The 26953-nt window shown below is 32.4% G+C and overlaps 1 protein-coding gene, 1 long non-coding RNA gene and 1 pseudogene across 2 annotated transcripts; all 3 read left to right on the top strand.

The window, feature by feature from the left end:
- Window positions 1–5124: 5124 nt before the first annotated feature.
- Window positions 5125–10799, top strand: LOC131598331 (MLP-like protein 28; annotated as a pseudogene).
- A 1602-nt stretch (window positions 10800–12401) lies between these two features.
- Window positions 12402–14221, top strand: LOC131600323 (uncharacterized). Its single transcript, XR_009283098.1, has 2 exons — window positions 12402–12539; window positions 13986–14221. It is a non-coding gene; the product is annotated as an uncharacterized LOC131600323 (long non-coding RNA).
- Window positions 14222–23320: 9099 nt separating this feature from the next.
- On the top strand, window positions 23321–24430 carry LOC131600322 (MLP-like protein 28). The gene is made up of 2 exons (XM_058872503.1): window positions 23321–23532; window positions 23640–24430. Exons 1-2 carry the CDS (start codon window positions 23349–23351, stop codon window positions 23915–23917), a joined length of 462 nt encoding a protein of 153 aa, XP_058728486.1. The 5' UTR covers window positions 23321–23348; the 3' UTR covers window positions 23918–24430.
- Window positions 24431–26953: the final 2523 nt, after the last annotated feature.

Raw genomic sequence — 26953 nt, 5'->3', positions numbered from 1 at the left:
GAACATCAGATGATTCGAAATCATCTTGAACAATGGCAGCGTTGCCATTATCCTTACCTCCATGATATTTCAAGCGTTCAGGGCACACCTTTCTTGTGTGACCCTCCTTCTTACAATGGTAGCATCGAATGCCAGATGCTTCGCCACTGTAAGTCTTCGACTGGCTTTTGCCTTTCTTCTTGTCGAACTTACCATCCTTTCGTAAGAGTTTTCCTTTAACGGCCAAACTTTCGCCAACAGTCGAAGGTTTATGCTCCTTTCGTTCATTCAAGTCCTTAGAGTACAAGGCTGATTGAACTTCTTCAAACGTCAGGGACTCCCTTCCATACAAGAGAGTTTCTTTGAAGTGAGCATGTGATCGAGGCAAAGAACACAATAGTAACAGCGCTTGATCTTCATCATCGATTTTCACATCAATATTTTCAAGATCAAGAATCAGCTTGTTGAACATATCCAACTGCTCAGCCAATACTTTGTCTTCAATCATCTTGAATGAATACAAAGCTTGCTTCAGGTAGAGTCGATTTACCAGCGATTTGGTCATGTACAAACTTTCAAGTTTCACCCATAACCCTGATGCCGTCGTCTCCTTTGATACCTGCCTGAGAACCTTATCACCAAGGCTCAACAAAATTGCGCTGTGTGCCTTCTCAATCATAGTCGTCTTCTCCGCTGCCGTTAATGCAGCATTCATGGCTGCCTCTCCCTTCAACGCTTCCAAACAACCCTGCTGAACCAGTAGGGCTTTCATCTTCAAGCGCCACAGACCGAAATCATTCACTCCGGTGAACTTTTCAATCTCATACTTTGTTGACGGCATCTTCTCCACGCTCACCGCACCAATTTGTTGTGAAAAACGATACCAAAAACAAAGTATAAAACAAGGAAGAATAAAGGACAAGGAAGAAGAAGAACACAATAATTGGTTATAACTGCTATTCTTTCACTTTCTCTTAAAACAAGATTACAAGTTTACAAGAATAACAAATAACCTCTCTCACCCTAAATTAGGATTTGCAGCTTACAATGATGAGAGACTAGTATGTTATTTATAATAAAACCTAACATACTAACTAATGGGCTTTTTCCACAAGGCCCATTACACAAGCCAACTTAATAAACAAGCTAACTTAACAAATTAGGGTTTAAACACTAAAACCTAATTTAACATGCTAACAACCCTAGCATCTTCGACACAAGCATGTGAACAACCTTCGACATCATGCTTAACCCTGTCGAACCAAGAAGCTACCCTTCGGCCATACTAGAGTTCGATCCAATATCTCACAGTTTCTATATAATATTAATGAAATACAAAATTACCTTTTAATGGTATAGCTAGGGGCTTCACCCAACAGCCCTCAATAATCCCTACCCATTTAATTTTTTTTCAATGACATATATTATATAAATAAAGGAGATAAACTCCAAAGTACATAAGAAATATCTACAAAGCACAAGAAATGTCTGGAGTTAGATAAAGATAAACAAGATACAACAAAGAACAACAAATAACACAAACAACCAAATAATGTTATTGTGGAGGGACCACCCAAAATTGATCGCAGCTACTAAAAAATTCACCTTGCTACTTACATGTTAGATCCCAAACCAACTAAATTTACCATCAACATATCAGATCCCATCAAAAGAGGATGAAAAAATTCACCACCAATATATGAATCAAGGCAAACATTCGATCTGTTATAGGGGCAAAATTAAAGTTCACCCTAGATCTACCCAAAAAAGCAATTTCCAAGCCATAAAAATACTCTTCTCCTCGACCTATTTCATTGGAATTTTGACTCTCTTAAAGATGATATCATTTCGGACTTTTCAACTAGACCCTACTACAGTGTTCCAAACAATAAGATAACCACCCATATACTTAGACTTACCCCCTGAAGAATAAAAAAGAACTAAAAAATAACCCTAGGGTCGTGAGGGGTACTTACATGCCACCCAACCACTTAAGAACTAGATACCACACTGACAATTTTATTTCATAAGTAATAAAACAATGATAAATTGTGTTAATCAAAGACCTACACAACGTATAGGAAATTCTACTAGGATCTCAAATTGCCCCTCTTTTAGACAAGTTAACTATAGACTAGAGTCTATCTTGCAAAAGAAGAAGACCAAGATCTTAGACTGAGCTCAACTACTCCAGATAAGGGTAAGGATTCATATATCGTCTAGATGTGGAGCTATAGAAAATTTTGAACTAAACCCTTGAACAAGATAAATGGAGGCCGCTGAAAAAATACCCTCTCTAGAGTGCTTCCAAATCCACACACACGCACACACACATACACACACACACACACACACACACACACACACACACACACACACACACACATATATATATATATGACATCCTGAATCATCTTTAAGGAAGAAGGAGCTCTGTCATTTTAACATCTCAAGTCAAGATCCATTAACATCTTCTAACTCTCCCACCAATCCATTAGACTTGAGAGAGATAAAGAACAAATCAAGAAACTTAGACTTTAAGGGGATGCTCTCTAACGAAAGGTCCTTGCAAAAGGATACTTGAGAACCCGACCCAACTTTCATAACCACATTGTCAACAAACTAATATGTGTTATCTTTCTCTTTTTTTCCAAGAAGAGACACATCTTTCCACCAAGAAAAAGAAGAGCTGAAACCGTGGACCATACCACCACTAAGAGAGGAAACAAATGTAGCACCTTACTTAGATATAAGAATATCCCTCCAAAGTCCTAAGTCCCCTATAAGAAACCTCCATCTCCATATTTCCAGAAGGGTGAGATTAACCAACCCGAGATTCCCCACTCCTAATCCCCTGCTCTTAGGTTTAAAAACATCTTTTCACCGAATCTAAAAAATCTTAGAAACTCCTTTCACCCTCCCCATATGAAGGTAGGTACCTTCCTTGCAACTTAACAATATTCTTTCAAACCATAACAATCATTCTCAAAAAAAGACAAGTAAAAGATAGAGATAGTATTAAGCACAAAAATTATGAATAAACACTCTACCACCCAAGATGACATATCTATGCTTTTAAGTTGAGCCTCTTAATTAATAACTTAAAAATATTTTACAATCTCCACCGTAAGGAACTTCAAGTATCTTTGCAGATTAATGGTAGCACTTTTGCTTCTTGATGGTTAGGAGTTACAAGTTTGATTAAAAAAGTAACATGTTAAAGCGATGTTTGAAATTGTCATCATTGAACGATTTGGTCAATATATGAATATATGAATTTGATATATATTTGTGGGTAGTGTGTTGTAAATTTAAGACATTCCTCTTTTAATTTATTAAATTGTTTAGTAATTAAAGATAATTGGTTGAAACAACATGTTTCAAAAGAAAATTTATTTTGCATAGATTTGATTCAATTGAATTTACAGAAAATCTTCAATCACGCTTGTTATTGTTACTGTAATCGAAAGGGAATAGTAAGGGCTTGGGAATTATGTAATCGATGATAAGTTAGAGAAATGAATAGTAGATTAACTTATTTTATAATTACTTATTTTAATCACTTATTTGAAATTAAAACTGAACCCCCCCCCCCTTTTTTATCAATCAGTTGGTTAATTTATTCAAGAATCCTTGCGATACGATACTCGAGCGTCACTTATCCCTTACTACTGTTTTTTGCTAGTTTTTTACCCTTCATAATCATGTCATTTATAACACTCCCCCTTGGATGTTCATAAAGAATATGCCTCATTAAAACCTTACTAGAAAAAACCCAGTAGAAAAAATTCTAGTAAAAGAAAAAGAGTACAATATTCTTTGTGAAGAAACTACATCGTTACTAATCAATACAGATTATTAAAAATAACAAAGAAAATTATAGAGACACAATAATCAATTATTCATAACAGTCCCCCTCGGATGTTTGTTAAGGATATGGCTCGTTAAAACATTACTAGAAAAAAATCCAATGGTAAAAAATCTAATGAAGAAAAAAGAGTACAATATCCTTTTAAGAAAAATCATCTCTCCCCCTCAACTGAACGGGTTCATTTCTCCCCCTCAGCAGAACGATCATTTCTTCGACGATAAAGGTCAATCTTTTGCACTAAAAGGTCTACAAGATTATCACATGAACAAATTTGTAGGGAGCTTATATCACTACTTTTGTGAAGATCATGCGTGAAAAAGAACTTTAGAGAAATGTGTTCTGCGATCTCATTTAATGTAACCATCTTTCAATTCAGCAATGCATGCAATATTATCTTCATATATGGTTTTTGTATTTCTTTTTCTAAAATTCAAACCACAAGTCTTTTGTGTGTGTTGAATTTGGGTTCTCAACCAAACGCATTCTCAACTTACCCTATGTATAGTGCTAAAAATTCTTTATAATTAAATGAAGTTGTTGTTGTGATTTGTTTTGCAGGTCTCCATGAAATAGTTGTACCATCATAAGTAAATAAACAATTTCTGCGATGTATCATAATGAAAATTTGACAAGTAACTTATTTTAGCATAACATGTTCATTTTGGGCAATTCTCACTTTGTCTACAATCTTTGATAGACTTTGATTTATGATTTATTCATTTCGACCAGTTCTCACTTTTTCTACAATCTTTGGTAGACTTTGTTTCATGATACTCGTCATCGTTTATCATCTTTAGTGTTATATTGTATACAAATACATTGCTAATATCATTTTTTTTCTTCATATTTTAAATGCTAGATTAATTATTCTAGAACTGAAAAATAAAATATGTCAAAGTGCTCTTCAAATTTTCATATTCTCACTTGAGTCATATTTAATTTTAGTTTTTTTTAGATAGAAAACTTTTAAGTTTTAAAATATAAACATTAATTTTAGTCGAACCTTATTATCAATGTTATGTAAGACAATGTTTGTTACAGAATCATTTTCATATTCTATAAGCAATATAAATGTCAACTTATATCCCTAAAAAATAATGTTAATTTTAGTGGTGGAGCACTTGAACTATTAATTTTAGTCGAATCATTATAATTCACTTTTATTTTATTGATAAAAAATCCCAATCATTCTTCTATTTAAGGGAATGTATTTTCACCTTATAAGTAAACAATAATCATCCACATAATCTCTACATTAGTAAAGGCATATAGAAATGGCTTTAAGTGGGAAAGTGGAAATTGAAATAAAGATTCAAGCACCTGCTGATAAGTTCTATAGTGTTTTTAGAAAGCAACTTGAACATATTCCTAATATATCTCCAGAAATACATGAAAATAAAGTGCATGAAGGTGACGGGGAAAGTGTTGGTTCCATCAAACATTGGGAATATATAATAGGTAATTAAAGCTTCATTTATCTTTTGTAAATATTTTTAGTCTTTTATTTTATGAATATTATATTGAAAATTTAACATGTGTTTATTTGTAACTAATTTCTATTTATTTATTTATTTTTCTTAATCAACAACTCTGATTTTAAATACTTGTGAATTCCTACAGAAGGAAAAAAAGTAAGTGCTAAAGCAAAAATTGAGGCTATAGATGATGAGAATAAGGTAATCACATATAGCTTATATGATGGGGAAGTGAGTGAGAATTACAAGAGTTTTAAGTCAACATTTCAAGTGATTGATGGGATTGTGAAATGGACTTTTGAATATGAGAAGCTAAAGGAGGAGATTGCATTTGGATCTCCAGAGTCATACTTGGTCTTTGCTGAAAAGGCCACAAAAGATATTGATGCTCATCTTGTGAAAGAATAGCAACAAAGATGAAGATGAATAAGTGTGTTTGGTTTGAGTGTGTTTGCTTATCAAATAAACTTAATTGTAATGGATGAATGTAATGGTTTGAGTGTGTTTGCATGTAAAATGTTTGTAAAATGTTTAATACTGTATAATTTTAGATTTTTTCTTTACCCACCTCCCTATGGGGGTCACTCCTAGCGAAAACCCCACTTTACCTCTGCTTCGGAAATGCATTTCTGAAATATTTTTTTTTCTAAATTTTTCCAGACTTCGGAAGTGCATTTCCGAAAAAATCCCAAAAATTAGGATTTTGATTAATTCGGAGATGCATCTCCGAAAAAACAAAAAAAAAATTAAAAATCCCAAAAATTAATTTTAGGATATTAATTAATTCATATATCATAAATTTGATATAATTTATGAGTAATGAATAATAATAATTATATATTTTGATATAATTTATGAGTTATGAATAATAATTATTATATATTTCTATTCTGATTTATATTTTAAAATTTAAAATAATTTTAATTAAAAAAACTAAAATAATTTCACTTACGAGTTATAATTTTTATTTATATATTTATATGTTTATAATAATTATTATGTATTTAAAAAAAAAATAAAAAAAATGAGTGTTTTAATTTATATATTTATATAATAATTATAATAATTATTATATATTTATAAAAATTATTATATATTTATATATTTATATAATAATTATTATATATTAATTATAAATATATTTATATATTTATATAATAATTATAAAAATTAAAAAAATGAGTGTTTTAATTTATAATAATTATTATATATTTATATATTAATTATTATATATTTATATATTATATATTTATATATTTCACTTACAAAATTAATAATTATTATTATATATTTATATATTTCTATTCTGATTCATAATTAAAAATGAGTTATAATTTTTTATTTAGTTTAAAAAAATTAAAAAAAGATTTTGTCTTAATTTTATTTTATTTAATGAATAAGTTTTATATTTAATTCTATATAATTCAAAATTTACTTATGGAATTAAAATGTTTTTGATTTATATAAGTTAAAAATAATTTTGAACTTTAAAATTGTTTAGGAAATTTTGATTCACCTTGATTTTATTGATTCACCTTCATTTTATTGATTCACCTTGATTTTATACCTATTAATTGTATTGATTTACCTTGATTTTAATTTTCTAATAATTATTGAATTCTTTCGGAAGTGTATATCCGAAACATTCCAAGACCAATTTGGTCTTGGAATATTTCGGATATGCATCTCCGAAGACACCCCCTCCCCAAAAAAAATGTGTTTTCGGAAATGCATCTCCGAAAACCCAAAAAAGGGGTGTTTTCAGAAATGCATCTCCGAAAAACACCTTTTTTTCGTGTTTTCGGAAGTGCATTTCCGAAATAAGACAAATTTTGAAAAAAAAATGCGTTTCGGAAATACATTTCCGAAGTGAGGGTATTTTGGGTTTTTCACCAAAGGTGGCCAAGAAAAGAGGGAGGTAGAGAAAGAAATTTCCTAATTTTATTGATCAAGATTTAAAGAACCTCGGTAAATTGTATATTGGAAAATGTGTGCTAAAAATATTTTATCTTCAAACTTTATGTATTGTTATAAGATGTTCTTTTGAATGAGGTTGATCACATTGTTTAGTTAATCAATTTTAGATTGTTTAGAAGTTAGATATATGATGGTCTTGGTAAGTTACCACTAACTCCTTGGGTGGTTACTACTAATCATTATTACTAATTTTATATTTACTTACTATGCTCAATATATGTTCATTAACTAGAAGTTAATTAATATATACAAGTGACATCAAGCGTAATTTATAAATCATCTTATCCTTCGGTTTTCTAAAAAATCGAAATCAAATATTAATTAATATTTTATTTAATTAAATTGAACCCAATTTTTATTTCACTTGTGTTCCAAAATCGAAATGAAATATTGATTAATATTTTATTTAATTAAATTGAACCCAATTTTTATTTCACTTGTGTTCTCTCGATTTTTCTAAAAATTAATATGTAAACTCTAAACAATATTTTATTCATTCATCAGAATTTTAAATTTCATTCACTTTCCATTATGTAGCATACACGTTTTTCACCCTAGCGAACGAAAGAAACCTCATTCTTCATCTTCTCCAAGGAGGAAGGAAGATCGCAACTCAAACCAACACTTTTTTTTACTCTTTCATCATGTTGTTGTCTATTGTTAGTGTTGTTTTATTGAGTTGAAATGTTAATTTTTGTTGGTTGTGTGTATTTTTATTTTATTATCAGAAGTTGTATGTGATTATGGATCGTAGTTGGATGAAATCCAATAGATTAAGTAAAGAGTATGAGAATATTGTGATTCAATTTCTTGAATTTGCGGGAAAAAAATCTTCCTAAGAATAATGGAATTTTTTGGTGTCCTTGTAAAAAATTCCGTAATATGCAAAAACATCCAAGAGATGTAAAATCCACTCAAATGTGTGATTTAGGTTAGAAATTGGGATTTTGTAGTTTGTTATCAATATTAGGAATCATTAGAAAGGTGTTGGCAATGTCATTTTCATGATCAATGGGTTTTTCGTGAGCTCATTTGGGGGGCAGGGAAGCCATTAACATATTTATGTAATTGCTGCAGGAACCGGAAATGCATTTTTGGTTTTAGCAAGAACAAAACCGCAAGTGCATTTTCGATTTTTGTCTATATTTGTTTTCAACTTTGTTTTGAACACTGGTCCTTAAGTTAACATTTTTTTCGTACTTCTACATGAGCAATGTTTGAGAGAGCATATCGATCAAAGTTCGACAGGGTTGCACAACATGCTTTTGTGCGGAGAAAAAGGAGTCAGGCAACACAGCCTCCTCCTGCCTCTGGACATGTCGTATCAGATGCACCTTCTACACCTTCAGCCTTCGAGGTTCCTGCTTATACTCCTACTGCTTCGTCCATCCGCAACAGGCGGGATTTTCTAGTTCATCTGTCTCTGCCCCCGTCCTCCCGCAGACACACTTCTCCACTGAGTGCATTTGAGGACGTCGCGTGTCTGTTGCATCTTTCTATTAGAGGGACATTCTTGAATCATGAGAGGATTGATAAAGAGGAGGCAATGGATATGTTGGTTGAGAAGTTGGGATGATATTGGTAGAGGTATGTTTCATAATAGATTTGTTTTACAAGAGGCAACGGAGGGACGCCTCGAGGGTGACATTTTTGTATTTAATGCGAAACAATGAGAAAAAAATAACATTTATCTTCGAAAAATTTTTCTACTTCTGGCAGCATTAACACCGAAAATATATTGTCAGTTTACAACCGCAAATATACTTCCAATTTTCAATCATTTTTAAAATAAATAAAAAAGTGCGCACCAAAAATATACTTATAGTTTCAGAGAGACATTTTAGAAATTACATATATTTCGTTTAGAGATGAGGTGGAATAAGAATTTCCTTATTCTTACCTTCAATATTTCGTCAGAAAATATTTTGTCCAACCTCATTGTCATATTCTGTTAGTTTCAACCTACAAATGTCAACTTATAAATTAATTTCAATTCATTATTGTTTGAATTCATCAAACACCTGAACAAGTCTCATTATCTTAAACTTATTGCTTGTGGATTACACTATTAATTTTTTAGTCAAATTAATCTTCTATTTAAGGTAATGTATTTCCAAGTTATGAGTACAAACAATATAAGAGAGCATAGACATGTCTTTAAGTGGGAAAGTGGAGAGTAAAACAGAGATTGAAGCAACTGCTGCTAAGTTCTATAATGTTTTTAGAAAAAAACTTGAACTTGTTCCTAACATATCCCCAGAAGTACATGGAGCTAGAGTGCATGAGAAGGTGATTGGGAAAGTGTTGGTTCTGTCAAACATTGGGAATATACTATAGGTAATTAAAAATCCTGTTTATTTTTACGAAATTTTTATTTTTCATTTTCGTAATTTGTGTTTGTTTTAAATTATTAATAAAGAGAAGATTGATGTAGTGAATGAAAACCATTTTGTGAGTTTTTGAAATTTCTAAAAATACTAGATTGGTATTAAAAATATAGGATCCTTTTTGTAGGTTTTTTTAAAAATAATTTTTATAATATTTTTATTTGAAAAAAAAAACCAATTTTATAAAAAATTAATATATATTATTTTAAATATTTTATCTTTTTATTATATTTTTATACTAAAATTTCAAATAATTATTTAAATTTGAAACTAGTTTAAATAAAAATTATTTTTGAAATACATTTTTTCAAAAAAATTATAAATTTGATGATGTTTCAATCTTCAATTACGTGTGTTTATGTTACTATATTACAAAATTATTCTTTTAATTTATAGAAATTTAATTTAATTTATTTTATGTTTTAAAAATTATTTTTAACAATAAAAAAATCTAATTTTTTTAACATGTGTTTGTTTGTTTCTGATTTTTTTTCTGTGTATTTATTTTCCTAATCAATCAACTCTAATTTTGACTACATGTAAATCCATGCAGAAGGAAAAAAAGTAAGTGCTAAAGCGAAAATTGAGGCGGTAGATGATGATAATAAGGTAATCACATATAGCTTATTTGATGGGGAAGTGGGTGAGAATTATAAGAGTTTTAAGTCATCATTTCAAGTGATTGATAAGGAACATAGTGGTGGGATTGTTATATGGACTTTTGAATATGAAAAGCTAAAGGAGGATATTACATTTGGATCTCCAGAATCATACTTGGTCTTTGCTGAAAAGGTCATAAAAGATATTGATGCTCATCTTGTCAAAGAATAGCAACAAAGATGAGGATGGAGTGTGCTTGCTTATAAAATAAAATTTTTTACAATGGATGAATGTGAGGTTAATGCTTGTAAAATGTTTGATGTGTTTAAGTGACTACTAAATATTGTAAAATGTTTAATGCACATACTGTTTTATTGTTAGAGATTTAAAGAACTTTGTTAAATTATATATCGGAAAATGTGTGCTAATAAAAAATATGTTATCATCATACTTTATGTATTGATATAAGATGTTCTTTTGAATGAGGTTGATCACATTATAGAGGTTGATCAATTTTTAGAAGTTAAGTATATTAATGTATTGTTTGGTTGCTACAAAATTATGTACGTAGTTGCTACTAATTTTATACGTGGTTATTAACTTAAAAATTAATTTGCTTATAAAAAAAACTTAAAAATTAATTAATTATTAACTCACATTTTTATGAAAAATCACGGTTATAAATAATATATTTTATAAAAAAGCATTTACCTCAACCAATTAAAAATTGGGGTCAAATGTCCTTTAATACATTATTTTAATTTATTTTTAAGAAAAATTAAATCACATAGCTCGTTTTTTAAGTAATTAAACCAACAAAAAAATGTTACTCAGGGTTTGAGTTTCGATTCTCAACTTCTACAATTTTAAAGCAATTTTTAATTTAAAATACAATATTTTTAAGATAATATATGAATAATTATATTATATATTATTGATGTCTTTCTTTTAAAATTTGAAAAGTTGATACAATTTTGTTCTTATTTAAAAAATATGTCTTTCATTTAAATATTATCTTTGATTACCTTATATATTTAACTTTGACTTTTTTTTTCTTCTTTTTTTTTTAATAATTTTTTTATTTTATTTAATTTGTTTGAATTCACATGACAAACTGGTATCTGAAGCAAATTTCTAAGTTGGTTTTCAAATAATTTAAATTTTGGATATTTATTTGTCTCATTTATTAAATTTTATAAATCTTTTTATTATTTCAACTCTTTCAATCTTAAAAACATCTTTTTTTTTTTATTTTTCAAATTTGGTTTTTTTAAAAATTATGTGTTTAATAGTTTTTCTTAACAATAATTTTTTTTTTAAAAACTTATACAATTTTTTCGCAGTCTATTTTTTTTTCTTTTATAATTTTTTTGATATTTACTAATTTGTTTGAATTCGCATGATAAATTGGTGACGTATCGCGGTCCACAGCGAAAACCGTGCGGACACACGGGTTTCCCACTAGTTTCATTTAAAATCAAAATGACACTCTTATTTTATTAAATTTTTAATTATAATATAAATCATCGATTCCCTCGGTTATTTAATCATCCCATATAAAATGTTGCTTATTATTTTATTTTATTTAATTAAAATAGAACTCAACTTTTACATCGGTTGTTTTACCTCGATGTTTGCTACTAACAGAGATACAAACTGTAACGCCCGGAAATTTATTTATTCGCTTAATTTAGACGTTTGTGATGTTTATTGAATTTTTGCGTTTTGAAGCGATTTAGTCGGTATTAGTTCGGGATAGCGGATCGACATTTAATCTAAAATTTTAATATTTTTAGTATTAGAAATATTAATAAGCTAATATGTAGCGTTTTGGGAATTTTCTGAGTAATTGAGATTAGACCGTAAATATGAGTTATTGAGTATTAAACTGATATATTAAATAATCAGATATTATTTTTTTATGGAATAATAGTGGAATAGTGTTAGAAATAGTATTTTAATTTATTTTGAGTTAATGAGTTTATTGGGCCTATTTTTGATTTAGTAAAGATTGGTGAAGGGGGTGTTATTTATTAAGCCCAATATTATAGAAATAATAGGTTTTGTGTAGTTAGAGTGAGAGATAGAGTAGAGAAAAAACCAGCAAAGAAATATAGAGAGAAAGTCATTTGGGAGAAAGAAAGAAAACTAGGGTTTTAGAGGGAAGGAGGAGGCCAAAGAGGGATTCCATTCAAGAGCTATTTTCTCCAAATTTCTCCAAGAATCCATTAGAGCTGCACTCAATCCAAGGTAAGGGTGTGGTTCTCTTCTTATAATGGGGCTTATGAAATTTTGTATGTTGGGGATTGGGTGTATAGATTTATTGCATTTGTTGTGTTAAATTGTTGTTGGGAACTGAAAATCCGTGATTTATGTTTTCTGCTATTGTTGAAATGGCTGTCGTTTCTGGAAATAAACATGATGTGGGTACGAAACGTAACCATGATGGGCAGCAACCATGTGTATTTCGTTTATGCCACTTTCTTCCTTTTGGTCTTTAGTGTTTTTAAGTTAGTTGCTGTTCAACACTATGTTACATTAAATTCTTTTCATGGTTGCTGCTGTTCCTTAAGAAAATATATATAATGATATGAGGTAATATGTATTAGAAGTAGGACAAATAAGTTAAGAATCTGGAATGCCCCTGTTACAGTAATACACTAGAATTGAAATCAATTATGATTTTAGAACTTATAATGAAAACAATAGTAGTGCATGTTAGGGAAGAAATCACTTGAATTGGCATTAGTAACAGTTATAATATAAGATTCAAAACAGTCCCGTTTTATCGAAATAGTCGAATTAAGCGGTATATTTAGTTGTTCGGAATTTGATGAAAATTTACACGGTAGATAAGTTTAATTAGTACATTAACGTGGTGGTGTTCTTTTGTCGAAATTGTGATATTAATCGGTCGATTAAATTAATAGTTGAATTAAATATTTTTTTTAGCCTATTTAATTAGAATAAATTAAACTTAGATTAACTATTCGGTTTAGCGGTAAATTACGGTATCTTGGGAATTTGACCGTGAATGTGATTGTTGTGAATATCTTTGTGATTCTTTTGCTAATGGTATTCGTTCGTTGATTTGATGAATTTCCAGAATTGTTCCGTTGTTTACGTGATGTTGTCGTAAAATGTGTGAGTGTTATTACTTGAGTTAATAAAGATAATTTTGATATGGGCGTGTACCTTGTGATGAATATTTTGTGAAGTAAATGATGATGATGATGTTGTGTGATGTTCGGTTCATCGAGTCACATACATTTGCATATACTCTGTGACGGCCTGAAAACTATGGCAAACATGACGGCCTGAAAACTATGGCAAACATGATGGCCTGAAAACTATGGCAAACATGACGGGCCAAATGGCAATTGGTGACGGGAGCTGAAGCTCCGATTGGTACCACATGCATATACATGAGTCGTGTCCCATGTGTCTTATGTGATTTATACATTGTGACGTTTTGTGACTATATTGTGATTGTAATTTTGTGACTTGTTATATGACAGAAGTATTTGAATTGTGAATTAATGACTTGGTGAATAATATGAGAATATCAATACTTGTGAATGCGATTAACCGAATATGTCTAATTTCTAATATATAATTTATCATGCGCTCAATTATATGGATTAATATCTCACCATTTCTTTGTTTCGCCGTTGCCTTTATATTGGTAACGTGCAGGTGATTCGCATTGAGAGGAGGTTAGCCGAGTTGGTTTTGAGTCGTTGTCGCTCTGATACGTAGCACTCGGGGGGGACGAACGAGTTGATTTACTTGCTTTTGGATTTTTATGTTTTGGCATACACTTGAGTTATTTGTTTGAGATTGTCGCTTTAAAGTGCTTTAATTGTTGAATTAAGATGCTATGAAATCTTGAACTAATTGTTGAGTTTCCGTTGCACTTCTATGGAAGTTAATTCATGTTAAAGACTATTATTTGATGTTTTCAGTCCTTCTGTATTTGTGAATGCTATGTATCCGCTTTATGCGACGAGGTGAATTGTTTTTGAGGATGATTATGTGATACCTCAATTGTTTGTTTATGAATTTTTATACTCTGATTTTATTTAAATTCCGCGGGTAGAATTGGGGTGTTACACAAACTCTAAACAATATTATATTTCAATATCAAAATGTTTACTCTCATTTACTTTTAATACTCCTATAAACAAATTTGTGCCATAGCAAACTAACGAAACACCGTTATTCATTTTCTCCAAGTCGAATGAAGTAAATAAAGGAAGAAGGAAGTTTGAATAAGGAAATTCAAACCTCAAACCAACACATTTCTTTGACTCTCATCACATTTTTTGATCTATAAAAAAAATTTCACGATTGTACCAGTAACATTGTTATTGTTGTTGTTGTTATTGTTGTTGTTGTCATTGTCGTCGTTGTCACTGTTGTTATTGTGATTGTTGTCGTTTTTAGATTTAGGGTATAATGTTGTGTTATTTTTTGTAGTTGTTGTTTACTGTTATTGTTGTTTTATGGAAATGGTCATTGTTGTTGGTTATGTATGATTTTTATTTTATTTTCAGAAGTTGTATGTCATTATGGATCGTAGTTGGATGAAAGCCAATAGATTAAGTAAATAGTATGAGAATTGAGTGATTCAATTTCTTGAATTTGCGGAAAAAATATTTCTGACAATAATGAGATTTTTTATTGTCCTTGTAAAAAATGTCAAAATACCCAAAAACATCCAAAGAAATATAATTATTTAAATTGTGATGGATTTATTCAAAATTACATGAAATGAGTATGGCGTGGTGAAGTGACAAAAAAAAGACATATGTCACATAGAGTTGAAGTTGATGAATATATGAATGATATCCTAGAAGATATGATATGTGATATTAGAGTATATTCTTTTAAGAAATTCATGTGGATGATACTTTACAAAGTGACATGAAAGAGTCGTCATTTTTAGGATGCAAAAATTTTACAAGATTGTCAGTTGTGTTAAGACTATTTAACCTTAAAGAAAAATTTGGATGGACGGATAAAAGTTTAACTTAATTGCTTGAATTATTGCAAGAAATAGTTCCAAAAGATAACATGTTGCCGAACAATACTTATAAGGCCAAGAAGATAGTCCATTGGGTTTAGACTATGTCAAAATACATGAATCTGATTGCATATTATACAAGAAAGAGTAATAAAACTTGAACGAGTTTCCGAAGTGTGAGGAGTCACACTACAAACTGAATGACAATGATATTGAAGATGATGATGGTGTAACCAAAAATAGTGTTCCTATCAAGGTGATGTGGTATCTACCGATAATTCAAAGGTTCGAGAGACTATTTCCTAATGTAAATAGCGTAAATAATACTAGATGGCATGCGGATGAAAGATTATGTGATGGAAAAAAATCATCATGTAGCTGATTTATTGCAATGGAAGAAAATTGATTTGTTGTTTCCATATTTAGCCCTTGAGCCAAGGAACCTTCGGCTTGAACTTTCCAACGACAAAATGAACATGTTTGGTAATATGAGTACTAACCATACTTCATGGCCTATTCTTCTCATAATTTACAACCTACCTCTGTGGTTGTGCATGAAGCACAAATATATGATGTTAACAATGATGATTTCGGGTCTAAAACAACAGGGAACGACATAGATGTTTATTTAACTCCATTGATTAAAAATTTAAGATTTTTATGGGAGTATGGCGTTGATGTTGATAATGCATATACGGGTGAAAACTTTAAGATGTGTGTCATGTTGTTTTGCACAATCAATGATTTTCCTACATATGGTAATTTATCTCGGTACAAAGTCAAGGGACATAAAGTGTGTCCTATATGTAAATATGATGCATGCTCTCACCAACTATAAAATAGAAAAGATTGTTTACCTTGGGCATCAAAATTTTCTAAGACCTAATCATCCATACTGTAGATTTCATAAGGCTTTTAATAGAGAGCATGGGTCTCATATCACTCCTAAGCCCTTAATCGGGAAGAAAGTTTATAAAAGACAACAACACATTAATGTTGTCTTTGGAAAGAAACAAAAAGTTCCCGTTGAGAAAAATATTTGGAAAATAAGGTCAGTGCCTTTGATCTTTCATATTAAGACATTGTGTTGATGTGATGCATGTGGAGAAAAATGTTTGTGATAGTATGATTGAAACACTTCTCAACATTAAATGCAAGACAAAAGAGAGTAAGAATGTTGTTTGTGATAGTATGATTGTGCATGTGGAGAAAAATGTTTTTTTTGATTAAATGTTGTAGATACTAAAGTTTGAATGTTGTTGTTGTTGAGATTGAAGTTTGAATGTTGTTGTTGTTGTTGTTGTTGTTGTTGTTGTAGTTAAGATCAATGGTTTAAACATTTAATGTTTTTCTGTTGATTATCCTAGTTGGTTTCAAATGTGGTTCAAACTATAGGTGTTTAACGACCTGTTACAAAACTAAAAAAAGAAAATTTTTGGACGGTCATTCAAAATTTTACATTTTGATTTTTTTCTTTTGTCGGTTAATCATTTGTTTTGATTTTTTTGTAAATATATAAGGAGTGTGTTGTTTTGTCTTTGCAATTGGTGTAAACAATTGATATTTTTGGTATAATACTTGTGTTTCAGAAAGAAAAAAGGGTACAATGTTTCTGTTTCAGAAACAGGAATAATAGGTTATATAATGTAGGTTAAAATAATAAAAAAAATATAGAAAAAAATATAACAATTTTCCCCCTCAGTTATTTTATTAAACCGAGTTAGCAAGAATCTATTACCTAAGTTTTCATATAACCAAGGGAAAAGGTGGGGTGCGCCATCCAATTTTGAAAATAGTAAAAATGCAGTTGTTGGAGATCGAATCCAGGACCAATAAGTCTTTTCCCTCGGTGGAATTTCAACTGAGAAAAAAATGACACACTTTTCATGACGCCCTTGGTTACCTCGCATAAGAAACCGAGGTTAACCTCATTTCTAACCGAGGTAAAAAGTGTTCTTTATGGTAATGAACCAAGCATAATTGAATACAATCCTCACTTTAATCCATCTCAATTATATCTTTGTTTTCTCTTTCCCTCATTTCCTAAATAGGAATAAACTCTTGCTCTAACATATTTTGTATCGGATCTTGGTTCATGGTTGGTATTAGAGACTATTTAGCGTCTCGAAAATAAACCATCATTGCCTATATTAAATTAAATGAGTGTTTCCATATAGTGATTGATGTTTGATATCCCCCAACTGATACATAAGCTACTCATGAGACACTTGGCAGGGGGTGATGACTCGCCCCTAACTGAGGGATTCTCCCCTAATTAAGGGACTCATTCCTAATCGAGGGACTCGCCCTAAACTAAGGAACTCATCCCTAGCTAAGGGACTTGCCTCTATCCAAAGGAATCACCTCTAACTATGGGATTCAATTGAAAGAAATGATGATCTTAAAACACTTCGTCCATTACAAGCCCTTGTCATTGAGGGGTTGTGTAGTGATAAATTTGTAAATCTCCATAAAGGAAGAGGTACAAGACCTGTCCTCATAAGGCACCAGACCCGAGTATATCGTCTTCGCTTTTAGTGACCGAATTAGAGACCGAAAAAGCTTAAAAATCGGTCACTAAAACGTTTAGCTCCCGATTTAGCGACCATTATTTTTTGGTTAAAAAGTGTTTGTCGCTAAGCTTTTGCGACGAATTTAGTGAATGAAATTTAGAGATTGAATTTGTGACCGAATTTAGTGACCGATTTTAATGTTCTTTTTCATAAAATAAAATCAAAAGTTGTAATACCTAAGAATCAAACCTGTGACCTCCGCGTATTTAAATAAGAATTTGCCACTGCACCACTTCACATCTGATGTTATATTTTATATTTAAACATATGTACATATAGTTTTGTATAAATATATTATATGTTAAAACAATAAAAAAATCAGTAAAAATTAAAAATTGAAAGAGAATTAAAATCTTTTAAAAAATAGTAAGGAAATAATAATTAAAAATAGAAAAAGAAAACAAAAAATATTGGCGACCAAAATTTCAGTCTCTAATTTTTATATATAAATTAAATTGTATATAAAAAAATTGTGACCAATTTAGTGACCTCTTAAAATTGGCTCATGAATATTAAATTTTTGTGGCTAATTCGATCACTACTATGATCGAAATTTCGGTCACTAAATTTTGCTCTAAATCGGTGGCTGATATATTTTAGTGACCGATTTAGTGACCTCTTAAAATTGACTCATGGATATCATATTTTGGTGGCTAATTCGGTCACTATAGTGACCGAAATTGTTTGGTCACTAAAAACGAATTTTCTAATAGTGAAGCCTAACCAACACATTGGTGGCTCGCCCTAAGGGGAAACGTGGATGATGATGTGTACTTTGCCTATAACTGCATGTACATGAAGTCTTGGTCACGATTCCCTAAGAAGTAGGCAGCTAACAACTTCCTCAATCAAATTGGAGTGATTAACACTTTCCAGGGGTCCCCAAATATAGGTTCAATGGCCTCTATAAATACCTCAAATTTAGGGTTAGAGGGATAATTTAGAATACACATGAAACACCCCAAAAATATAGAGTTTCTCACCTCACGTGAGCTTGATCTCTCCCCACTATAATCATCTCAAAACATGGTTCCACACCATCACGATCTAGCCCTAAAACAATAAAAAAAATCCCTAAAACTTTTGGCCGTCCCTACAAGCAAAGGGGTGCCACGCATTTGTACATTTTAGTAACTACATGGTTGTTCTGATCCTTGCTAAGGTTTCAGCTTCGATCCACTTGGTGAAATAGTCTATAACTATAATCATAAATTTTAGTTGCCCTGGATCCAATGGGAAGGTATCAAGGATATCCATGCCCCATTGGGAGAACGACCATGGTAAAATTAGCTTGTTAAGCTCAGACAAAGGTGCAATATGAACATCCATGTGTTTATAATATTGTTCATATTTCATGATTTATTTTTTGTCATCTTGATTCATTGAAGGTAAATAGTATCCAACTATGAGAGCCTTTTTAGCAAGGATATTCCCCATAGATGTTTCCCTGATTTTCCTTCATGGACTTCAATGAGGGTGTACTCGGCTTCCTCCTCATTCAGATATTTTAGAAAAGGATGGACAAACCAATTCTGTAGAGCTTTCCTCCTATGAACGAATAAGAGCATGCTTTCCTCTTCCCTAGATCAACTTTTGCAAGATCTACTAGGATAATTCCGATCTCGATTTACAGAATTATCAGTGTTATCCATGACAGACGTGTGGTACCGTTTCTCACAAAAGCCACAATGCTCATTGTGATGAAGCTAGGTTTGTCAAGTTTCTCCTAGATGAATAAATGGTTGATTCATATTGATCTCATACTTTCTAGTTTGGATAGAACGTCTTATATCGTGTTTTGTTCATGTGGTACGTGTTTGATCTCACATGATTTAAACGAGCTCAACCTTTGCTTTACTATGTCGATTGATGTATTTGTGTAACAAGGGGTCACTGGATTATGATTCCTGATACTTAGGAAACTACAAGTTTTGATTTTGCACACCATTTAACTTCCTCTAAAACCATGTTAGATGCCAAGGCAAGGCCAATGATAGAGGCTTCATATTCGATATGATTGTTGGTGGTAGGGGATTGGAAGCACAATGATACTTCTACTACTAGCCTTTAATTTCACTCAAGGGTAAGTCTCATGTTACTTCCACTACTATTTAATGACTCATTCGTGGAGATGGTCCATGTTTTGCATGGTTCTGATGTTGCTGGTGTCATTTTAGCAATGAAGTCTGCAAATACTTGAGCTTTAAGGGTCTTTTTGGGTTTGAAGGAGATGAGAAACTCGAAGATCTTGATCAACCATTTAGTCATCCTCCTTTCTAAGAGTGATCCATATTGGGCTTGTTTCAAAGGTTGGTCAGTTCGGACCATTATCTTATGTGCCAAAAAAGTAGCACCACAACTTCATTGATGATGTGACTAAGGCCAAAACCTCAATTTTCTAGTAGCACATCTCTTAATATGACAATGCCTTTGATATGAAATATAACGGGTTATGAATGTCGCCTACCTCTTTGACGAGAGTTGCACTTATATCCTCGAAAAATACGGCCAAATAGAGGAACATGATCTCTCTCATTATGGGTTTGGAAAGGACTAGAGGTATAAAAAGGGAAGATTTTAGTAGGACAAAGGCTTGCTTGCGTTCCGGAGTCTAATCAAACTGCACCTATTTTTTTAGAAGTTTGTAAAACGGGAGTGCGTGTTAGGCTAACCTCTAAATGAATCTACCGAGACCAATGATCATTCCACTCAACTTCATCGTATTTTACTTTGTGGTTGGAGTCTCCATCCTGATAATTGAGTCATAATTGTCAAAGGATGACTAGATGCCTCTTTCACTCAAGTAGAATTCTAAGAATTTACCAGCTCTAATGCCAAAGGCGCATTTCTCCAAATTAAGTCTCATGTTGTATTGTCGGGCATGGTCGAACAGGTTGGTGAGGTAGCCCTTGTTTAACTGCTCTTCTATGGATTTAACGATCATTGCATCCATGTATACTTCCACCATCTCTCCAATATCTTCTTCGAAAGTCATGTTCATCATTCTTTGGTATGTCCAACTTACATTTTTCATCCCAAAGGACATCATGTTATTATCAATAATTAGAGTTCAATGTCATGAAAAGAGGTCTTGTCCTTTTCTGCTTTGAGCGTGGAAATTCGATTGTATCCGAAATAGGCATCCATGAATAATATCATCTTGTGTCCTTTCGAGTTTTCTATTAGCTTATCAATGTTGGGCAACGAGTATGAATATTTATGCCATGCCTTGCTGAGGCCCGTGTAGTCAAGTCACATTCACCATTTCTTTAATGCTCTTTTGATTATGACCACATTGGACTACCACTAAGTTTACTTAAATTCAGAAATAAACTTCTCTTAAAGGAGTCCTCTATTGGGGCTCTTGGTAGTTTCAACTTTTTCTGCCATTTGATGTCTTATTCTCTGGGATAATATCACATATCAAACACATAGGCCAAGGTTCAAGTGATGAGATGCCATGCTGGGGTTGATGTCGATCATCTCATCAAAGAAGATGGTAAAGATATTGGTGTTGGTCTTGAGGTACTTGGTGAGGTTTCTCTCCACAATGTCTGGGAGGTTAGCTTATATATTTTTCGTTCTAGCTGGATTTTTGTCGAGCTGAATGATTATGAATTCACCATCTAGGATTGGTCTTGGGATCTTTATTTTATCTTCAATTGGGAGACTGTGTTCATCATCTGAAATGGACTCGCATAAATGCTCGTCAAGATTTGCAATGTTGATGTCTAACCATTGTTGTTTTGAAGGGTTTTCTCTTTACAATTTCTCTTCCTGCCAAAGGGCTAATGCACCCGGGTATTTCAGTAGTACTTTGGGTATTTGAAGAGTAGAGTTCTTGCCAAGTTTTCATGGGAAGTTAGTGGTTCGCCGTGAGCATTATGACACTTCATCTTCAAGTGGATGGTATAAGTGAAGATGTCAAGAGTTGCAAAGAAGGGTCTTTTCAAAGATACAATTGTAAACACTTTAGCATAGGACCGGCATGAATTGTACCTCCTCCACCATCCTCACATCTCTTCCTTCTTCAAAAGTAACCATTAGTTATATACTTCCCAAGGATTGTTACAGAGTTGTTGAATTCTTGTAGAAAGGTGTGCATGTAGGGTGAAAATCTTCCGTTTTCCATCCCTAACATCACGAAGATATTGATGTATATGATGTCACATGAGCTTCCCTCGTCGACCAGGATTCTTGATACTTCGCAATTGACTATATATTCTGGCCGTTATCATCAATGAAAATACTTCATTGCGGATGCCAATTGCCACCTACTTTTTGTTAGAAATTTGGTATGATAATCCTGAATATCTTAGAAGAATCGTATTTGTTCACTTTCCGAACAAAGTATTTCGATCCTATTCTGGTCCGGGTTCACGGAATCTTTGCGGGAATAATTCTCGAAGAGCAATCTGTTTCTGACAATAGAGAACAGATCAGAATGTAGAGAGAAAGTATAATTTCGTGTGCCCCGCACCCCGCCAGGGGCTCTGCCCCTTGGACCCCGACGGGGCGCTGCCCCGCACCCCGCCAAGGGGTTCGCCCCTTGGAACCCCGTTTCTATTATTCGTATTCAATTACACGTTTTGGCTCGACGAGCGTGCACTCCGCACTACCCTAACTCGTTTCAAACTTAACGCATAATTGCATTGGCCTATAGTAAATCACATTACTACCAAAATACATTGATGATACTAAAATCACCAACACTTTTCGATATCCCCGAACCTCAAAACGGGTCTCTCGTTCTTTGACTCCTTCTCTTTGCCTTTCATTTCCTATTTTGCAGCCTGCCTCTTTGTGGCTCTAATGAGCGGTTCTTTTAGGCGCGATAGTCCTCTTGCAATTAAGGACATGATGGAAGATGTCACTCGTTGACGATGGAGAGATAGAGAAGCCACTGCAAATGTTCTATAATAATCATTTTGTGGTGTGTTTGAATGAGTTACCATCAAATTATAGAGGTTTGTAACAAGCTTACTAGCGCCTTGTGTTCTTTGACTCCTGTGTGCAGCCCCGTGACGAGGGTACACGTGTTCTCTGGTCTGAGTGGGTGGTACTATGAATTGGGAATCAGATTTACTGATTTTATTTTTGCTGATTTACTGATTTAGATTGATAGTAACTCTACGTCTCTATCTCGTGAACCACGATAACAATTATTCATTAAATATTTCGTCAGCAAATATTTTGTACAACCACATTTTCATATTCTGTTACTATCAAATCTATAAATGTCAACTTATATATCCAGCTGTTTTGTGATGTCCATTAATAGATAAACTTATAAATTAATTTCAATTCATTATTGTTTGAATTCATCAATCACCTGAACACGTCTCATTATCTGAAACTTATTGCTTGTGGATTAAACTATTAATTTTAGTCAAATTAATCTTCTATTTAAGGTAATGTATTTCCAAGTTATGAACAGAAACATCATTAGAGAGCATAAATATGTCTTTAACAGGGAAAGTGGAGAGTGAGACAGAGATTGCAGCAACTGCTGCTAAGTTCTATCATGTTTTTAGAAAGCAACTTGAACATGTTCCTAATATATCTCAAGAAATACATGGAGCTAGAGTGCATGAAGGTGATTGGGAAAATGTTGGTTCTGTCAAACATTGGGAATATACAATAGGTATTTATTTAAAATTTAATATGTGTTTCTTTGTTTTTTATTTCTATTTATGTATTTATTTTTCTAATCAATGAACTCTAATTTTGAGTACTTGTGAATCCATGCAGAAGGAAAAAAACAAAGTGCTAAAGAAAAAATTGAGACTATAGATGATGAGAATAAGTTAATCACATATAGTGTCTTTGATGGGGAAGTGAGTGAGAATTACAAGAGTTTAAATGTGACATTTCAAGTGATTGATAAGGAACATGGTGGTGGGATTGTGAAGTGGATCTTTGAATATGAGAAGGTAAAGGAGGATATTACAGGTGTGTCTCCAGAAGCATACTTGGCCTTTGCTGAAAAGGTTACAAAGGATATTGATGCTCATCTTGTCAAAGAATAGCAAAAAAAAGATGAGGATGAAGTGTGTTTGGTTTGAGTATGTTTGCTTTTCATATATACTTTATTGTAATGCATGGAGTGTCTGCTTAATGCTGGAAATATGTTTGGTGTGTATAAATGACTACTAAATGTTGGTGGGGTTGTGAAATAGACTTTTGAATATGAGAAGTTAAAGAAGGATATTGCATTTGGATCTCCAAATTCATACTTGGTCTTTGGAGAAAAGGTCACAAATTATTGATGCTCATTTTGTCAAAGAATATCAACAAAGATGAGGATGATGTGTGTTTGGTTGGAGTGTGTTTGCTTATCAAATAAACTTTGTGATGATATATAAATGTGAACTAAATACTAGTAAAATATTTTTGTTTGTAAAATGTTTAATTTAAATAAAATATTGTTGAGAAAATCAAGGGTTTTACACACAAAAAAAATATGTTAATATGTGTGAGGCAAATAACAAAATCAATTGTTGGATTTATATGAAAAATAGCTCATAAACTCATTGTTTTAAGATTTTCGGGATGGTTATATGATTTCAAAGTTTCTTGGATAATTGAGATTTAATCCATTGATACTTTTGGCACTTCATAGACTCTATCTACACTATGTCAAATTTGTCTTTTAGCAGCACCCCTACGAAAGCGTTTTTAGGAAAAAGCGATGGTATAGATTTCGCTAAAAACAAAATTAAAAAACACACAAAAAAGCGCTCTTATATGGGGGTTACGAAAGCGCTTTCAAAAAGCGCGGGTAAAGGCATTGTTACGAAAGCGCTTTTCAAAAGCGCTCTTATAGGTGGGTTATGAAAGCGCTGCTATAGGGGGTGGGGTACAAGAGCGCTTTTACCCTAAAAAGCGCTGGTATAGCCATGGGTACTAAGGCGCTTTTCAAAAGCGCTTTCATAGCTGTTTCATAATTAAAATTTTTAAAATCAAAATTAGACAAAACGCGTTTGCCCTCACAAAATCCCTAATTCCCTCTTTCTCTCTTGCCATCGTTGTGCCCTCCAAACTCAAAAAACTCAGAAAACTCAAATCGCTGCCACCGTCAGAGAAGAAGAACGTGAGCCACCGTCGGAGAAGAAGCCGTGAGCCACCGTTGGAGAAGAAGAAGAACGTGAGCCACCGTTGGAGAAGAAGAAGCCGTGAGCCACCGTAGCCACCATTCCACGATCTGGTTTCGCCTCCTTTGTAAGTAATTATAATCTCCTTTTCTTCATTGTTGTGTAAAAGAACCAATACTTGTTAGCACTGTAGGACACTCTCCCTACCAATTTTCTCTGATTCCAGACTAAAAACAGAACAAAACACTAACAATTTTGAAGCTGTATCTAGTTTTTTTTATTTATTTTTAAGTATTACAAAAGATAAGATATGATTGAACTTTAAATTCACTTGAACTATTGGGAATTCTTTCTACATGTTGATTTGAGTGGATTCATTGCTAATAGTTAAAATGATAAAGATGCATTGTTACAGGAATAAAGAATGTAACAAATATAGTTTATAGCATCATTGGGTTTATATGAATTATAAAAGAAGAAAGTGTGTGTGAGTTTATATAGATCACTCAATTATCATACAAATGGAATACCATGATAAGCTCTGTGGGCTAAACTGAAAGTTGATTTATGAGTAACCAAGAATGAATAAAAAAATAGTTCATTTAATAATTGAATAATAGAGCCAAATTACTTTAATTTATGTAATTTATTTTCCTTTTCATTTGACAGATTACTGCTAACAAAGATAGTCCAAGAGGGATACATTTTCGGCGTGTAGGACCTCATCAAAAGGTATGTTTCCACATGAGTGAGAATTTACCGGTTTAGGTTCCTTCTTGCATTTATTTAATTATGAAAGTAAAAAAATTGGATACCTCAGCTAGGTGTGTTCAGATATATTTCATATTGGCATGTAGATAGAGTTTGAATTATAGTAATCATTCCCGAATACCTTAAAAAGTAGAAGGGGACTGAATACTAATAGTTGATTTTTAGATTATATTAAGTAATACTCATTATTCCGACATGTGGAATATTCTTGATGTCAATTTCGTTAATCGTTAAGTGATGAACTTACTAACTTTGTGAATTGAATTCGGTATAGGGGTTACTTGTGAAAGTTTGATCGTTTTTGTTTAGCTTAATTAAGACATGGATAAGACATGGATGAATTCAAACCGATTGTCGAAAGAGTACGAGAAAGGGGTATGGGAATTCGTTAAGTTTGCGGTTGCGCATGCCAAAGACCCGATTCGAATGGCGTGTCCTTGCATGGGTTGCTGTTATGGGGGTAAGGTTGACGGGAATCAGTTGGCATCGCATTTACTACGGTTTGGAATTGATAGAAGTTATACAGTTTGGAGTTTGCATGGTGAGAAAAGTAACGGGAATGTTGAGTCGAGGTGTAATACGAAGTATGATTCAAACGACGATTGCACAGACACATATGATTGTGATCGAGTCGAAGAGATTGCAAAAGTGCTTGAAGAAGAACTTGAGGATTGTCTCAAAATGTTCGAGAGGTTGGTAAGCGATGCAGAGAAACCGTTGTATGATGGTTGTTCAAAATTCACAAGATTGTCTGCGGTGTTAAAGCTGTACAACTTAAAGGCGGACAATGGATGGTCGGATAAAAGTTTCACAAAGTTATTAGCCCTTATGAAAGATATGCTACCAGAGGATAATGTTCTTCCCAATCGAACGTATGAAGCCAAAAAGATGTTGTCCTCTATTGGCATGAGCTATGATAAGATACATGCATGTCCAAACGATTGCGTTTTGTTTCGAAACGAGTATGTAGCGTTGAATGAGTGTCCTAAATGTGGTGCCCCTCGATATAAGAAAAAGTTGTCTCCGGCCAAAGTCTTATGGTATTTTCCTATAATTTTGAGATTTAGACGCATGTATCGTAGTGAAACCGATTCAAGACACTTGACTTGGCATGCAGATGAAAGAATTATTGATGGAAAGTTGCGACATCCGGCAGACTCACCACAATGGATGAAAGTTGATCGTGATTATCCTGAATTT

The sequence above is a fragment of the Vicia villosa genome, linkage group LG4, assembly GCF_029867415.1.
Source record: "Vicia villosa cultivar HV-30 ecotype Madison, WI linkage group LG4, Vvil1.0, whole genome shotgun sequence".
NCBI lineage: Eukaryota > Viridiplantae > Streptophyta > Magnoliopsida > Fabales > Fabaceae > Vicia > Vicia villosa.
The sequence above is the reverse complement of the archived record's forward strand: the minus strand, read 5'-3'. Positions and strand labels throughout refer to the sequence as shown.

What these genes read in the sequence shown, in the direction of transcription:
- LOC131600322 (XM_058872503.1), top strand. Translation starts at nt 23,349, where the DNA reads ATGTCTTTAACAGGGAAAGTGGAGAGTGAGACAGAGATTGCAGCAACT. An exon ending in ACATTGGGAATATACAATAG is followed by an intron (nt 23,533 to 23,639) that starts GTATTTATTTAA and finishes GAATCCATGCAG; the next exon opens with AAGGAAAAAAACAAAGTGCT.